The 18,564-nt window shown below is 40.9% G+C and overlaps 2 protein-coding genes across 2 annotated transcripts; one reads left to right on the plus strand and one right to left on the minus strand.

Annotated features, from left to right (window-relative positions):
* Positions 1-1,397: 1,397 nt before the first annotated feature.
* Positions 1,398-8,097, minus strand: faf2 (Fas associated factor family member 2). Its single transcript, XM_062524870.1, has 11 exons — positions 7,974-8,097; positions 6,703-6,771; positions 6,464-6,598; positions 6,253-6,329; positions 5,895-6,033; positions 5,538-5,623; positions 5,344-5,435; positions 3,727-3,904; positions 2,964-3,135; positions 2,276-2,419; positions 1,398-2,161 (listed from the first exon to the last, which is right to left on the minus strand). The coding sequence occupies exons 1-11, from the start codon at positions 8,034-8,036 to the stop codon at positions 1,979-1,981; spliced, it is 1,338 nt and encodes a 445-aa protein (XP_062380854.1). The 5' UTR covers positions 8,037-8,097; the 3' UTR covers positions 1,398-1,978.
* Positions 8,098-11,839: 3,742 nt separating this feature from the next.
* On the plus strand, positions 11,840-17,229 carry LOC134068557 (uncharacterized). The gene is made up of 7 exons (XM_062524240.1): positions 11,840-11,956; positions 12,494-12,535; positions 13,512-13,805; positions 13,976-14,302; positions 14,442-14,729; positions 16,675-16,787; positions 17,188-17,229. The coding sequence occupies exons 1-7, from the start codon at positions 11,887-11,889 to the stop codon at positions 17,227-17,229; spliced, it is 1,176 nt and encodes a 391-aa protein (XP_062380224.1). The 5' UTR covers positions 11,840-11,886.
* Positions 17,230-18,564: the final 1,335 nt, after the last annotated feature.

Consider the following 18,564-nt stretch of genomic DNA (forward strand, 5'->3'; position numbering starts at 1 on the left):
AAGAGTTTCTGCTGACTATCCTGGTTGTGCAGTTGAAGTTCTTTAGCATCCCTGCCTGTCTTAACAGGATGCCACAGGGTGCCTCTCATGCAGGGTTTATACGTCCTCCCCCGCTCCTCGGGCCTCGATCCTCACTGATCTACATAAAGAAAGATAGAGGAAGGGATAGACTATCCCATTGTTGCCGCCCCATCATTCTTTATGTAGATCAGTGAGGATCGAGGCCCGAGGAGCAAGGGAGGACATATAAACGCTGCATGAGAGGCACCTAAAGTATCGTAGCAATGAGCACACCAAATCTCCCAAGTCAAAGCAAAGGATGTGCCATGACACAAACCGTCTAAAAAAATTAAGGACATTCATTTGACTTGAACATCTACCAGGTGCCTCTTCTACATCATAAAATCAAGACTGCACTAAGAACTGGTCTCATAGCTGACTTTCAACCAAGCATGATTTGCTTTTGATGTTAAACAGGCTTGGTGGTTGTTGGCTGCTGCAGGAAATCCCCTAGCGATTACACAATAAATTTCTCTCCTGTGTAAATCTGAAAATCTCAAATAAAGTTCAGTAATTTAGTAAACAACCCAGTTGGTATCAGTGTGGTATACCCTCAACTCAAAGATTTCAAAGGAAAAACAAAATTGTTACCTGTAGAAAGCAGCCAAACTAGACAAGAAGCTCTGTTAATCAGTCCTGTGTTGACCATCAGGCAGTTAACATACTTAACTAAGGAGTAAAAATCCCATTTTTATGAATCCCAAGGGATAGAGTGTAGTTCAACCCAAGGTTCAATAGTTTAAAAAAGGATGTAGGATATTTTAGGTGGACATCAATTTGATGTATAATTCTGGACAGTGAAAACCTTCTCCAACATTAACTTTTAATTTCAGGTTTTTATGAATGTCATGCTGTGGCATAGCATCATGAAGTCAAAGATGTGGCATTGAACTGCACTGAGAAATGCCTTCATTATTCAGTTTTTTTCCCCAGTTCCATAACTTCATTAAATGATGTGAAATAAATAATACATCCGCATTCTGCAGCTCTAAAACAAAATCGTGGACTATGTGCCCAGCCTTGAGTGGCAAATTGTCATTCATATTACTTAAAGTAATTTCTGGGTCTTAGGGAAAGGATTGGTAATGATGCAGAGTAATATCACACCTCATACTGAACTGTTAAGCATTAAGGAAGGATAAAACTAACCCTAAAATAAATATTTTAACCCATCATTTAGCATTATAGTTACATTTTATTCTTTTTCCCCCCCCACATACCTACAAAAATATTAAAACCGGCATGGCTTCAAGGTTAGCTGTGTGTCCAGCGGCAGGATGAAATGTAAACGTTACCGAAAGCTTGGACAGCAATATTATCAAACTCAAACCACCACAACATTTTAAAATGTTTAATTTATATAGTTGGAAAATTACATCTTTACATGACCGGCCCATTCAGATGGTAGAAGGGCAAAATAGGCATCTATGAATTACCACAGGCACACTATGGGCACACTTGTACTATACTATATAGACAGGGTCACATGTAAAAGCTGTGTCCCTAGTTTTTGATCTCAGTCAGTTAAGAAGTGCAAGTAGCCCATTAGTTTTCAACCCCTCAAACTGCTTTTGGTCGTTTCGTACATTATATGGTCAACTTTGCATTTAAAAAAAAAAAAAAAAGTTAAAGTATAGTGAATTTCAGGCGTGTTCTTAAATATCTTGGTATTGTATTTACAGGGCAGTTCACATTGCTCTCCTTCAACAAAAACCAAATCAGTCTGGGTGGGGTACCGGGAGGAGGGACAGTGGGCCAGGGGCTTAAATTATTTTCCAGAGGTTAATTTTAGTGATCCCTTGTGCACAATGGTCATTCGACAAAATAAAATACAAAAGAAAAAAAAAAAACCAACAAAACAAAAAAAAAAAAACAACAAAAAAAGCTTTTTTCACGAGCCAGAGAGATAAGCTAGATGTCAATCTTCCGTGAGATCTTGCACAAATAGGACTTCTGACCGACTGAGGCCGGCCTCCTTGAGCGTGGGGGGGTTGGGCTGCTCCTCCGTGGGTAGGCAGGGAAGGACTCGGCGGGGGAAGTTTGTAACTATTTGGAATTTCTCCGGGCTCTCTTTCAAAGAAAACAGGAAGTCGTGTATTACCTAATGACAAAGTGGAGAGAAACAAACAAACAAAAAATATATGATTCATCTGATTATACTGAAAGTAGAAAAAAAAAAATGTGGATTTCGAGTGGCTTCATTAATAGTGGTTACCGTTAGTGACTGGCTGAAGAGGAACCGCCTCTCTACCCGTGTGTCGTTGGGGAGTTTGAACACTATTTTAACACTGTCAGGGTCATCCAGGGCAGGCTCTGGGGGGAGACATTCAGACTTGCGCTCCTTCTCCTCCTGGAGTGTCTACAGAAGGCAAGCAGGCAACATCTTAAGTGTTAAGGGGTTCGTTAACACACACATGCTCATGCACACACGCACGCACGCACGGTCAAAATCATCAACACAGTAAACTACACGGGTCAGAAAAGTTTTGACTTCTGAAGGATGTCCATGAAATAAAAACAAGATGTTATTGGCCTCCAGAAATGACTCCTGCTAGATAATCCTACTACTATAACTGAAGAATCTATGCTTTGCCAACATTCACTTGTCAACCTAAAATATCATCCTAGTGTTTTTAGATTTACTCAATTACTTTCAAAAAATGTGTCCTGAAAAAAAAGGATATCTGACATATACAGAGCAAAGTAATCTTTTCAAGAGAATACGGAGCAAAATCATCTTTTCAGTAATAAAATAAAATCCCTTAATTGCTGAGGACCCGCAGGCCTTTTATTGTTTTTTTAAGATAGTAATAAAACGAAGAGCAGTATAACCTCCCATTATACCGGAACACGTCTTGATAAATCAAAACAAAATGAAGTGTTGTGTGGTTGGCCTCCCTCACCCGTCTCCTCCTCTCCTCTGCCAGCACGCACTGGCGAACCTTCTCCTCCTCCTGCCTCTTCTGCTCCTGCTCCTCCCTCTTCTTGCGGTCCTTCTCCTGGTCGGCTCGCAGCGAAGCCAGGTACGCCTCGTCCTGCTGTTGCCTTAGCACCTGCGTCTGGTTCCTCTCTTCCCTGAAAACACACACACACACACACAGTGAACCACATTCCTGTGCTTAACACATGGCAGGCAACATGCACAGACATCTTCCATTAGAAAAACATCAGCCCTTATCTGAAATCTGAAACCACACTCTGGGGTCATGTGATGCTAAAACATTCCTCGCCAAGTGGTCAGTGCAAGACGAGCGACCGTGTGCTACAAAAAAACCGTACTGAGATTACAGCAGCAAAAGTCATTCATTGTGCCTTTCGGAATTCAGCTACATGGTTGAGTGCAGAACTAGCCCTTTTCACGTGATGTCAGACGAAGCGTTGCTGGGTATCCTCCGGCATGTCCAGCTGCCAAATACTACAGAAGAAGAAGAAGTATTCATGGGTTTCATCAGGTCCCTTTCCACAGGTGTATTAATCAAGCACCATGCAGTCTGCATTGATAATCAAGGTGCTTGATTGTATACACCTGTGGAAAGGGACCTGATGAAACCCATGAATACTACTTCTTCCTCTTCTGTAGTATTTGGCAACTGGACATGCCGGAGGATACCCAGCAACGCTTCGTCTGACATCACGTGAAAAGGGCTAATTGACGGCCGCGTTCACCTCTCCAGGCGTTCGGACATCAGGTAGGTCTGGTTGGCCTCCATGATGAAGTTGAGCTGGTTGATGAGGTCCTCTGGTTGGATGAGGCCCTCGAGCCGGCCCACCACGGTCATCTTCCTGTCCTTGAGCATAATCATGGCCAGGAAGGGGTAGGTGTTCTCCCGCAAGGCCTGGGACACTGATGAGCGCAGACAGACACAGGAAGAGAGGTTTAGGCAGGGGATCGCACTAGCCAGCGGCGAGCGGCAGGTTTCCTATTGTTCTCTATGGTTCGGCAGCGGAGCGGTGACAACGCTGGCGTTTACACGCTAGCGTTGAGCAAACTGGGAGTTGAACTTAGTTCAACTTTGAAGCGCAACGCTCGGCTCATCACAATCAGTTTTTAGAATGTTTAGGTATTTTAACCAATCAGATCCGTCTAAGAACGTAGCAACAAAGATTGAACTTAGGAACGAGATAGAATGCTTAGATTTATTATTATGGTCTGAGCGTTGCGTTACGCTTGCCGCTGCCACTGGCTAATGTGATCCCCGCCTTACTCTTAATCATCTACACTGGGTGCCTCTCAACCTCTCTCCTCAATGCTCGGTCCTCCAGGCTCGTTCCCACTGATCTACAACTAACACTGGATAGACTATCCTATTGTTGCCGGCCGCCCCATCATTCTTTATCTAGATCAGTGGAAACGAGGATCGAGGAAGGGAGGATGTATAAAAAGACGAATGAGAGGCACCCACTGATCCACACCATCACAGTTATTCCGTTTTGAAGTTAATTTCCTTAAAGCATGCTACTGCAGGTGAAGTAGGTAGTTTCCGTTAATTAAGAACGGAATTGTGTGTAGGTTTATCACAATGACAACTATGATAATGATAAAACACTTTTGCACTTTACAAAATTGCACACTTAGTTTCAACCCCTTTGACATACTGTTGACATGTTCAATATTTCCATACTGGCAACACATATATGGCATCCCACCATATCAATCTACACAGGGGACACAGGAATGAATCTCAATTAGCAGTGAGGGGTTACCCTACAGTCACACTAGCTACAAGAGACAGCGACCACTCCACCAACTTGCCAACATTTTCGACTTTACTTTCAAACAAGGAACATCACGCTGCCTTCACTCCGATTGGCAGTCGCTTTGTCACTTAGCTCAACATTTGCATAAAATAGACTTCTTGTCTATTTTGGCCCCGCCTTGCTCGCGGCAACGGCAAGCTTGTCGCTTGTCGCTGGCATACGTCCACTCCCGTTGAAAATGAATGGCATCCTGCTGCTTTGTCGCTGTCTCTTGTAGATACAAGGGTTAGGTGCCTTGCTCAAGGGCACTTCAGCCATGGATGTGCTCAACCACTCCCCCCCGCCCACATTTTCCCTACTGGTTGGGGATCGATCCGGCAACCCTTTGGTTACCAGCCCGAAGCCCTAACCAGTAGGCCACGGCTGCCCAAATGACACAAATTCCCAAGGGTGTTTAGAGTCAAATTAATCATCTCAATGCAAAGCAGCAAAAGATAAATGCACAGACCTAAAAAACACATACATATATTATCTCCTAATCCGGCTTACTCTGGCTTTTGAGTAATATTGAAGTTACATAGTCACCTCTGTAGCCCTCCGGCTTGTTGGTGGAACACGCCCAAAAAAGCATCCTCGTATTAATGAATGTCAGGACCTCTTCTGTGCATAACGTGGAGCTGTATGGAGAAGGAGGTAGAATTAACTGAAGTACATACATAAGCCTTCAACAACACCTAACACAACGCAGCCAAAATCTACGAGTACGGTGGAAGACCTACCGACAAAACTCATCTGTGTCCTGGTGGTCTTCTCCATGTAAGTATACTAGCAAGTAACGTAGCTCCCGTTTCGCATCATTCAGTGCCTGAAGAGGGCAGACCATGAGAGAAACAAACTCTTAGCTGGATCAAACTTCTGCAACAGTGTGTGCACACATGACATTGTTACAGCAAAGTAGAGAATAAATATCAATTGATTTGAGACTTGACCGGAAAAGGAAATTGACACGTATTTCAGACATAAAGGAAATTGACATGTTCTAAACATTGCCTATTTGCAAAGGCATATCATTACACGATCCGCACCGCTGCCAACGACTAAAACCACAAATGAATACAAAATCAAGCACAATTTACCTGGCTGTATGTTCCTTGATAAAAGACAGGATGCGATCGGCCATACTTCTCTTCAAAACTATGAATAAATGCGACCACATCTCCTACTGGGTCTGTCACTCTTCCTCTGGGGTCCGGCCTGATAAAGCGCAGGGCGAACCTGGGAGAAATCACATTAGATTAGAAATCGCACCAGACTGAAGGGTCCTTAAGGCAATCCCATTTTATTCATAGTTATGTGGTTAAATTAAAAGAAATGCGGCATACTAGGATTGTCCATCTTTTATTTTTGGAAAAGGGTCATGATAAAGGATTAGAAATACTCCATAAATAGACAGTACATTAAGGTGAACATCATGTGAAGTAGCTCGAGGTTTACCTGAATATGTCCAGAAGAGTGTAATATGTAAACCTGAATGGAAGCATTATTAAGTAGTAACTCCATCCTAATAGGCCCTGCAATAATAATTTAAAAGAGACAAAAAAAGACAGTCAAAAACAAATCTCCTCTTCTAACCTTCCATTTGAAAATTAGCGATATTGCAGGAAGGTGTGCAGTTAACACCGAAAACTAAGTGCAAGATACTTACTCTGGGCTGTGGCCTTGATACAATATAGCTATACACTCTGTGGTCAGCTGTATTGACCTGTAAAGGTCTAGAGGGAGGGGGGTTGAATACGCTGGGAACTCCTTCCTGCTCATTCAGTCTGTCCTGCACGGCTGCCTGAAACACAATACCCCTCCATGGTTACTTTCAGCTCAATTCTTGGGCACATCTCTTGAAACGACCCAGCCACGCCACAGATAGCCACAGGCAGCTGTTCTCACCTCGATATTCCAATTGTGCTGTTCTAACGTGCGTCGACATTGGTCCATGGACTCCAGGCCCGTGAGGTCCTGTAAGAGAAAAACAGACGTTTTGACAGAAGTTTTCACTACAGGAGGGACCACTGAGCTAAGTGGCCTGTGTTATGAATGACTTGATAATCTGCTTTTTCACCAACTTCAGGGTGTTGACAGCTCAGAGGTCATATCTTACCAGCTAGCGAGCATAAGTTAATGTTATTTGATAATACTGACTGTGCTGACGTCTCGGCTGGCTACCGTTCAGCATTAAACTGTCGTTGTCAACTGTAGCCTGCCCTACACACTAGTTTACCCCACTCGAGCATGTAGGCTACCTTAACCCATGCAATGACTTGCATCTTGCATTGACGTGTCACCCATGAAACTCACGTTAGTGAGCTTTGCAATCATCTGATGTGTGACTTCAACCCAAAAAATGACATAACGGTAGGGATTTAATCATTGACATAGGAAACATCACCTTATGACAGTTAGGGGCCATCGGATCAAGCTAAGTTAACCGTTTGAGCCAAAGTAGAGAGGCCTCTTGGTTCTTACAGCTAGCCTCGGCTGTACGGACTAGCCTTTCAAGTAACCTTAACAGTTAACGTGATCAAAATGTTTCCCTTTACAAGAAACTGTCATTAACGTTACTAGGACAGGGAACAAGATACACTGTAGACTAAATTAGCCATCCTCCGATTAGGGATTCTCCAAAATATATTTTCACGTGTAAAACAAAAAGATGGGCGCTGTAATGCTGTTTCCTATGGATAGCATGAGGTTTTTATTTATTTATTTGATCTCCTTTCCTAATTACACTAGCTAAATAACAAGCTAGCAGTCGCCACCGTTAACGTAGCCTGTTTATCACGAGCTAGGTGCAGTGGCCTGCTGGCTTGTAATTTTCTCAAATCTCAACAATAAGTTACTCTGAGCTGCTGAACATTCAGGTAAACGGTGGTCCTGACACTCGTAGCTAGCCAGAAAGCTATTTAGATCATAGGCTAAATACCATATGACGGCAACTAACGTTAGCTTTCAGGTGTAACCACCTAGTTTGGTGGTTCACGTTAGCTAACGGAGCCACAAGCTAGTTGGCTAACTAGCTAGGTCTGTTGGTCGAAGTAAACTCGCTCACTTCTTCTCGCAGCTGGCTTATGAGATGGAAGACCAACGTATCAACTTCAACGAGAGACACGAACATATAGCCCAGGAGTCAAAATAATCGCTAAAACATATCTCCACCATACCTGAAACTGAAGGAGTTTTTCAGTCTGCGCCTGGGATAATTCCTGCTCCTCTGGCGCCGCCATCTTACCTTACCAATCCCCAACAAAACGTACTGATGTAGTCGAATGAGTTTTACAGTCACAATGAAAATAGTTGTATGCTGCCATCTATCATGTTGGAGTAAAACAACAAGTGTGATGGTAATTTTGGTGTTAAATCAACTTCAATTCAGCCTTAGTGCATTAATTGTCTTCTAAAAATACAAAATATGCTGCACAGCAGCCATGTCATCACTGGCTTTACCCACTGATCTATGAAGAACCTTTAGTTAAAAAGTTCTTATCTGATTAACGTTATGCATCAAATGACAACATTTAGGCCTGTTTAAAATTGTGCATGGTCTGTTCATAAATTATGAATAGGCATACTTGTTCACTCTTTCACTCTCTTTCTTTTCTGCTTTCCTCAGAAGGCTCCTTTGCCACTCTTCAGGATGAAATGTTTCTTCTGTCTTACTTATTTGTTTTATAGGCTACAATCAGTCCAAATAACAACAAGTCCAAGAGTTAGTATTATTGCATAAAAAAGCCTGCTGGGTCCTGATCAATGATAAATGTATCTCCATAATTGTATGTAAGATATAATAAGTCAAATATGTGTAAATTGTGTGAGTCTCACACTCAGTGTAGCTTTGGGTAGCCCTGGATCATTCTTCTCACACATCAGCCTTCTGTCTCTGTTAGGTTAGGCAAGTCTAACAAGAAGTCGCCTTTCTTACAAGAGACTAGACTTTGGTTGAACCTCAGCCCTTACACAAGAGACAGGATCTCCACGGCTACCATTGTGGCATTGGTAGGCCTACAATTTCCAAACTCCTGATGTTATATCACAAAAGAGATTCCAATGCAGGGTGTGTAGCTTGGCTGATGCTGGATGGTGCAAATTATGATATAAAGGTTATGGGATCAGATCCTCAAACCATGGCAATGTTCTAAAAGAGAAAACATAATAAGCATAAATTAGCCTGGCTAGTGGGAACACCCGGGCTAAGCAAAAATAGAATTTAGGTGACAATGTGTGGGCAGCAGAGAGGCTGCTTCCCTCTGGTGGCCAATGTGGGGTATGGCGATATGAAAACTAAAATGTAGCAGGAATCATCACATACAGTATTATGCGCGCGCACACACGCACACACACACACACACACACACACACACACACACACACACACACACACACACACACACACACACACACACACACACTGACATAACCACACATAAAGTACTTTACTCATGCACGTGTGACACAGACACATACACACAGTCATGATTTTGAGTGTCCCTTAAACCCTTGGGTGGAAGAAACTAAAAAGAAATGTGAAATCAACAACAGTGTGGCAAGGGGTGCAAAAGTTAATCTGTAAAAAGTGAAGCCCATTTTCCATGTAATTGGTGTATTGCATAGCATTTACATTTACAGTTGAACAAGTGAGAGAGGAATGGACTCCTGAAATACTGTCAGATGCTGAAACTGAAACATTAGAATTCAAATTCAAACATTCAAATGTTTTCTAAAAATATTTAATCACATCCTCGACCTTGTATCTCCACTCTGTCCAAAGGTCCCTAGATCATCAAACAAAGGGCTTCTGTGGCACAGTCAAAACTCTTTTCATCTGTCTTGGTGGAATTATTTATCTATTGCTCTTCATTAGCAATAGTTTTGGTATCTTCAAAAAGTGTCGGAAGACTAATATTTTTATCTAGAAATCAAACTAATCCAGTGGCTCTCAAAGCCACTTTGGTGGGGAATAGAGACATAACAGGTGGTGGGGCACAACAGGAGGAAGATCAAGGAAGATAATTTGATTCAAAACAAAATAGCCACACACATAGGAGTCATAAACAGAGACACATGTATGAATCAAAATAACATTTTGGTCCAGTGGACTAACACAAGAAATATAAAATGGATCCATGCGGATCACGTTACCATTTTGCTGATTTGATGGGGACAGGTGGGACTTGAACATTTCCCAACTCCAAAGTGGGGGGAATGACAGAAAAAGTTTGAGGACCACTGAACTAATTCTTCAAAGTCTCCGTTTGTAGATGTTTATGGTTGTTATGCTGCTGTTAATTCCATTACGCTTTGTACTAAACGTGGGCGCATGTGGAAGACATGCCGTTTTCTGAAAGGGTGAGTGCTGAGAACAATATTAATACATAATATAATATGACAGGGAAGTATTCATAGTTGCATTCATTTCTTTCATACATTTTCAGTTGATTGAGGTACCTCAGTCTGCGTGTGATATTTTATTAAAGAAAAAGAAATCTGTGAATGTGAATGTCAAGATCATATATACATTTAAATGTATTATTCTACAGCAGCTGCAGATAGAGAGCCTTTATTCACTGTAAAACAGGTAAAGTCAGGTCCAATTTATATTATGATATTATTGTGTTCCATGGAGTGGTCATAATTGCTGCGGTTTATTGCTGTGGTTGTTCTGAACAGCGTTTTCTGTCAACAAAGAGGTAATCACTAAAATAATTATGAAAAAATATAATTTAACAACGTTCCCCCTTTATTTACAACCTCAATGGCAACAAATGTTCTCACTATAGCAACTAAAAATATAGCCCTTTGTACATGGTCTGTTTACATTTTCAGGTGTCAATAAAATAGTGGCAGCTTCAGTGAAGAATTGAGCCACGCCTGAGCTGACTCTGTGTCTGTTCAGTGTAATTAATGGTAACTTTCAAGCTGTCTCACAGGAAGTCAGCAGTCTAAATTTATCAGTGCAGCACCTTGATGTTGTTACTACAGCATCTCACTTTTCAACCTTTACCCATCAGACTTGTGTCTCATGCACCTCAGTTGTCAGAAATTCAGTGGTTATCATGTAGACAGAAAGTCTATGTCATGTGTGCAAATGCACTAAAACTAGTAAATAATTTTTCTTTTGTATTATGTCAGTTCCTTTTGCGAAGCTCCAAAGTGGCCAGGCTAAGACGTTTCTCCCTCATTGATCCAGTAGGCTCCATGCATTTTCTAAGGGTCTAGGACCCCATACTGTATACATTGGCTTCAGAGCTCACTCATTTTGTGATTTTGTGGATACAAGTGTCTGCTAAATGAATACATGTAAATGTAAAATACAACATAGGCCTATCTGTTGATAATATACCTGTGTTGAATCAGATGAAGCTGTTGATGGGTCTAGTGAGATCTGGATGAGATATGCACTTCAGAGGCATCTCTGTAATTCAATGGACAGGTGATACACCTATGGCTATTTCCAAAAAAAGAATTCAAATGATTAGCTATGAACGTGAAGTATTCATGTTTAATCTGTGTGAACTGAACTTTGAACTAGTTCATGAGAAGTATGGACTTGCACAACACAGGCTTCTTTTGTCATTTCTACTTCTCCCACTGACTTTTTTACTCCACTCATGTAATGCAGAAAGACTTAAGAGTATTTCTTTAAATTTAGCCATACCCATCATCTTCTGCCATTTTCCTTCTTACAACAACTCTAGCATAACTTCCCTCCTCTTTAAGTGCCCTCTTAGTTCTCCCTCTGTCTTTATCAAGTCACTGACTGAGTATACAGTATATCATCTCCATGTCTCAACCCCACTTGCTCATCCTTCCTCCTCCCTCCTGTCAATATTCAGACCTAGTCACAACTCAGACTATGCCTTGACACAGCCTTGTCTTCCGAATGCAATAACTCCAAATGCAGAACCTGCCTCAGTATTGAGGTGAAACACAATTGAGCGGAAATACAACGGAAGCTAGGCCAAATGCGAGCAGCCACAATAAATGCTGTTTTTAAAAAAAGGAACACTTCAGACTTCATGACGCAAGAACTTTCGCCTGGCTCTTTCAGGTATAGCTGTTCATAGTTTAGTCTGAGTGATGGCTGGGTTACTGTCAAGAAGCTTGGTTCTCACACCTTGTGAGATATTCATTCTACTATTTATTCTCTGTAAGTAGGCTATGCTCCGGAGATATTGTTTTGAACTGTTAGCAAAACAATTGATAAATGTTATAATATGCAGCGGCATGTTCAGAAAAGAGTAGGTTATTTTCTTCTGTGATTTTTCAATGATATAATCATTTACCTAATGCTCTTCATTCTAGCAATAATTTTGGTATCTTCAAAAAGCATCCATAGACTCATCTGTTTATCTTGTATAAATCAATTTGTAGAGTTTGTACATGTTTACTGCTTTCTTCTGTTGAATTATTTATATATATTATATTAAACTCTATAATATTATATAATTCTATGAAATTATATTATAATTATAATATCTATGTCATTATAATATTTTAGTAAGGCTATATGACTTTAAGCTGTTCATTTGTTTTATTTCAATATAATGATTATCATTGTCATTGTAAGTCCCTTTGGACAAGTGCTGAGAACTGTAAATACAAACAAAAAATGACAGAGAAGTATTCATGTTAGCATCAATTCATGTTATTCATTTTTGCATTAATTCGTTTCATACATTTGCAGTTACTGTGACTGAGGAACATCCAACCGAGTCCCAGGAACTAGGTATGTGATATTTCATTACTGAAGAAAAATAAATCAGTGATATGTCAAGATCGTATTAAATAGCCTACATTTAAATGTATTATTCTACAGCAGTTGCAGAGCCTTTATTCACTTTAAAAAGGCACAGTCAGGGATGTCCGATTTATGAAATTATGTTACAATTACATAAACCAGTCTAGTTTTGTATGAACCATTATCATGTTTAAATAGTCAGTCCAACTGAGCGTTCAGTTTATGTAATTGAATCACCTAACGTATACAAAGGGAAAAGAGATAAATGAAATAGTCATGTTTCTCTTTAAAACACAATGTTATTTCATTGAACTAGCATATTATATAATGAATTAATGTAACATCATCATGTAGGTCATCATCATCAGTGGATTAGCTAAGGGCGGTGAGCCAAACACTTAATTAAAAAAGAAGTTAAAGAACGGGTAGCAGGACGTGGCTGGCAAGGACACACAAGGCCAGTGGAGATAGGTGTTTGAGGCTTTGTAGCAGTCAGCCACACTTTAGATTTTGTTTTTCGAAGTCGGTCACACGGTCATGTCTGAGGGACTCGCAGACTACTTGGGGCCGTGAAGAGAATTGACTGGAGAATAGGTATTTGTTGTATTTGAGTTTAATTATGTTGCTGGTCTGGGTCTGGGATGCCAGATACCTTCTGGAGCCTTCTGGGTCGGGTGCTTAATTGAAAGCACCCATGGAAGGTGCCTGCTTGATAGTCTCAGTGAAGTGCTTTTGAAGTCTGTACAGTTAGGGGTGATTTTGCCCACAAGGACGCTTTGTTGATGTTTTTTTTTATTATTATTATTTATTTATTTTTATGGTAAATAGGCTTGATTGCTGATTGGCCCCTGTGGGCAAAACATTAACATCTCTCCTGAGTATATCTGAAAATGTACATTTAATTTACTTCCAACTGTTGTCCACATTACAATTAAGTAAGTCCAATTGGCTTTTTTTCCCCCAGTGCTCCCTGCACGCATTTATGGATCTTCTGCTAGTTTTAAAGTGGGAGAATACTTTGAGGCAAGGTGCAGCATATTTGGATTAAAGAGAGATGACGAGAAAGTCTTTGTGTACCTTTGCAAGAATGGAGTTGGCATAGCAGTGCTTGAAAGCAAAAACATGGATGCCAGTTTCACTGTGGGAAACATCACAAAAGAGCATTCAGGAAACTACAGCTGCATGTTCTCTAGGACAAAGCACCATCCCTGTGCGGTGAGAGGCCATGGAGAAAATTTCATCTCCATCCGAGTGACTGGTACGATCCCTTCATCACTTCAGATTCATGTTTACAATTAATCATATTTGAAAACTATGCAAATATTAAATTGGTTTATGTAATATTTTACAACAAATGCGTATAAAGAACAGTTTCGGCGCTGCTAGTTGTAAAGGATTACAGACTCATTTTCTCATGTCTGTGTATAGATATCCACCCAGCAATCATAGCTGCCAAGTCCATGGAATCAGGGGCAGAAGTGGATCTCAGTTGCTCCTCTTCGGACGCTTCAGACACAAGCCTCTTTCTTGCCTACCTCTGCAGAAATCGCACCATCATAGATGTTCAAATGTGGAATTCTCAGAAGAAACAGGCTAGTTTCCATCTAAGAACCCTGCAGGGGAGTGACACGGGCAGCTACAGTTGTGTGCTGTCAGAACATCCGCTGGCTGCAACAGAGTTGGACACGTGTGGAGTGAACTCAGTGTTCCTGCGTGTGTATGGTGACAGTGTGTTCCAGTTAAATGGTCTAACCTGTGAGTGCGTACTGACTTTGTAGTATTTACAGACTCTATTGATCCATGTTTAGCTTGCTCTGTTTGGAAACAAATACCTATTTTACAGACCATTTTTGTTATTGATCATTTCCTCATGTGTGCTAATTTGTGTAAATAGCAGTGATAGCTGTTGATGAGTCCAGAGTGAGAAAAGGGTCAGACGTGCACTTCAGATGCTCCTCCACTGATGCTCCAGACGCCAGTGTCCTTCATGCTTACTTCTGCAGGAGTCAGACCATCATTGGCATGGAGATGTTTGACTCTCAGAAGAAACAGGCTAGTTTCCATCTCAGGGATGTCCAGGAAGACGACGCAGGCAGCTACAGCTGTGTGGTGTCTGATATGCTGCTTGCCGCAAAGGAGTTGGGAGCCTGTGGAAGACATGCCGTTTTCCTGGAAGTGTATGGTGAGTATTTACAGCAAAGGTAAATGTTTTATTGTTAACATATACTGCACATAGCTATACATACATACAGTATCTGTCTGTATTGCCCATACTAAATATCCATACTTATAATATATTCTGTTAATTCCACTGCATATGTATATTATATTTGTTACCCTGCAAGGCGAAACCAGTCGCTTTGGCAAAATGTACTAAATTAAGTTGTGCTCATATGAACGGCTATAAACTAAACTTTCCAGCGATATGTACAGTACAGTTCCTAGAAAGTCATTATACCCCGTTGAAATAATTACTTTTTTTGTCTTACAGCCTGAAATCAAAACCCATTTTAATTTCCAGTTTTATTTACAAATTTATCTGTAGCCTACAACATCAAAATAATGGGAAAAAAGACAACAGTTCTGAAAATGAATAAAAAATGAAAAAATAGAATTACAGAATAACAGGGTTAACAATGGGAATGACTGCTAATGTGTTGAATTGGAGTACGATATGAAGGTGTAGACTTTATACTGTCAAATTAAGCGAAAAACTTGAAATTCTACATTTTAGCCCGTACGTTTGTTTATTGTGGATTTTCTCAATATAGCATTGAGCGCAAAGCGAGTGGTTTTGTCTTGCAGGGTCACATTTATCGTATAATACTGCTACTACTACGCTGCACATATCTGTACATGTTGTTCATACTGTAAAAGTAAATTATGTGGGGCATCCAATATAACCTGACACGGAGTTCCGTTGCATATTAAACTCTTGAAGTTTATTCTTCCAATACAACTTATCTTCCAGAGCTGCTCACCTCTCAGTTACTCATATAGCCTAGGCAGAGCCTCAGTACGCGGGAACATTCCTAAACTCTCACTCTGCTTCCCCCTTCCTGTTTTTCAGTTCCTTCCCAAAATAAAAGTCCTCGCACCTTTTTAGTTCTACAATACTAGCCATATTTATAATCTGCTCTCATAAGGTTACTGCTAGTACACTGCACATACACTATATTGCCAAAAGTATTGGGTCACCTGCCTTGACCCCCATATGAACTTCAGTCACATCCTGTTCTTAATCCATAGGGTTTAATATAACGCCCTCTATAGCTATAACAGTTTCAACTCTTCGGGGAAGGCTTTCCACAAGGTTTAGGTTTAGTTTTATGAGAATTTCTGACCATTCTTCCAGAAGCGCATTTTTGAGGTCACAGTCACACACTGATGTTGGCTCTTCCTGTTCCAACATGACTTTGCACCAGTGCACAAAGCAAGGTCCATAAAGACATGTATGACAGAGTTAAGTGTGGATGAATGTGACTAGCCTGCACTGAGTCCTGACCTCAACCAAACAGAACACCTTCGGGATGAGTTAAAGCGGAGACTGAGAGCCGGTCTCCTCGTCCAACATTAGTGTGTGACTTCACAAATGTGCTTCTGAAAGTTGAAGCTGTTATAGCCTAGCTGCAAAGGGTGGACCAACGTCATATTAAGCCCTATGGATTAAGAACAGGATGTGACTGAAGTTCATATGGGGGTCAAGGCAGGTGACCCAATAATTTTGTCAATATAGTGTATTTATATTTAATTTGTATCACTGTAAACCACCTTCTGTAAACCAAATGTATACTACTGTCTACACTGCACTATACATCCTGTCCTTTATATGCACCACTTGGTAGAGCACATTGCACTTTTATGCTTTTTTTTAAACTGGATATACCGTAATTTCCATATAGCCGTGGCTTATACATTACACATTACTCATACATACAAAATTCCTTCAGCTATGCGGTTAACACAGGGGCAGTTAATATGGTATTAATGTGGTTTTGTTTCTTTATAACTTGCACAAAACACTGCTCTGCAGCTTATACACAATGAGGATAATACACAGGATATTTCTGGATCTGTTTTTGCTAAGCTGTTCTTATTTTGTCTAGCAGCTATACCTATCGTGTTAGGACCTGAGCATATTTCACGTTGGAATGAGAACTTAATTCGGATACTGTGTTCCACTGGAGTGGTCATAATTGCCGTGATTATTCTTCTGAACAGCAGATTCTGTCAACAAAGGGTGCGTTCGTAAATTCAATCTGACACTCTGAAAAATAGAATAACGCTCTGAAGTTCGAAAAAGACGAGCATTCTAACTCCCAGTGAATTTACGAACGATTATTTGTGTTTATGTTTACAATATGGACGCCACTACGGCACTTTTGAAACAGGGTTTATGTATTATTCAAAACTCAATTCCACTGATGCAAGAGCTTTCTTGACAGTGATGATGAAGAACAATGTGAGAGCAGTTATTTAAACCGTCTACATAATCTTGATGAGCAACGCTTGTAATGTCAAGTTGGAAACGTTCTTCTAGCACTAGCACTAAAATGCTAACCTGTTAACGTTACGTAGGTAACTAGATTCGTTACTAGCTGACTGATGTGACGTCACACTCTGCTACTCTGTCCTTTCAGCTGGAGTGCCCAGAGTACGCTCTGGGCGCTCCGAGAGTGTGACGCTCTGAATAAACGAACGATAATTCCATCCACACTCTGAATTTACGAACGGTTAAAAAAGTTTCAGAGTGTGCTCGGAGCGCTCGGAGTGCAATTTACGAACGCACCCAAAGAGGTAATCAGAGCAAAAACAAAGTTCCTTCAACAACATTCTATCCACAACCTCAATGTCAACCAGTGATCCAAATTGGTTCCTCATGTTCTGTTTACATATTCAGGTGTTGGTGTAGGAGTGACTGAGACTAACTCTGCTGTGTGCATTCCCATGGTATCCCAGACAGCTTCAGTGAAGAATGAGCCACACCATACTCAACAAGACATTTAATCTGAGTCATGTGATGAGTATGGAGCATGTATTTGTGTCCTAGTTTTAAATAACTCATTTAAACAGCTATGTTCGCACATTTATGTTAATTTTCACATAGGCTACTGCTCTTAACCAGCTTTGTTTTGTAATACTGTGCCAAAAAAATTACACATTTATATATTCACACACACACACACACACACACACACACACACACACACACAGGAAGTCTAAGTGGTCACAGCGGTCTAAATGTATTGGTGTAGCACCTTGAGGTTGCTACTGTATCTATCTCATCATCTAACCTATAACCAGACTCTGCATGGTCTCAAGCACCTCAGCTCTAGGTGCCAGAAACTCAGTGGTTCTAATTTCGCAAGTCTGTTTCATGTGAGTCAATGTATGAAAAAATATAGTAAATCATTTTTATTTTGTTTGTGTTACTTGTCAGTTCCTTTTGTGAAGCTCCAAAGTGGTCAGGCAGTAGAGACATTTCTCCCTCATTCAAGCAATAGGCTACATTCATTTTGCAAGGGTCTACAGTAGGTCCCCCAGCTACATTGGCTTCAGTGAGCTGGATTCTCCTTTACCCATGACCAATGGTGAAGAGTTTCCATTGCTGGACCCAACAGCTAATATAAAGCAGCCAGGCAGTTGCAGCGCTACACTCTGGGGGCATGAACACGGGGGCTCACAAACATGCCCCCAATGTGTGTTGCTGTAGCTGCTGCAGCAACTGGAGTTATGGAAAACTCAGCACTTGGTGACTTTGAGAAACGGAGATCTATGTAAAAAAAAAAGCACTGGATTTCTTCTTTAATAATGCCCCCCCTTTAATAATTTGTATTAGTAGGAGAACAATTGACATATGATTTTGGAATTATTAACACAGGGTAATGCAGTCTGGAATGGAGAAGTTTATCTGTGGGAGCCTTTCCACACTAGCCTGGGTGTTCCCATACTGCCTTGCGCGGTGATTTCTTTCACGCTGCTAAGGCAGTCTGGAAACTAACGCCCACATTTTCGCC

Source organism: Sardina pilchardus, chromosome 21 (assembly GCF_963854185.1).
Source record: "Sardina pilchardus chromosome 21, fSarPil1.1, whole genome shotgun sequence".
Lineage (NCBI taxonomy): Eukaryota > Metazoa > Chordata > Actinopteri > Clupeiformes > Clupeidae > Sardina > Sardina pilchardus.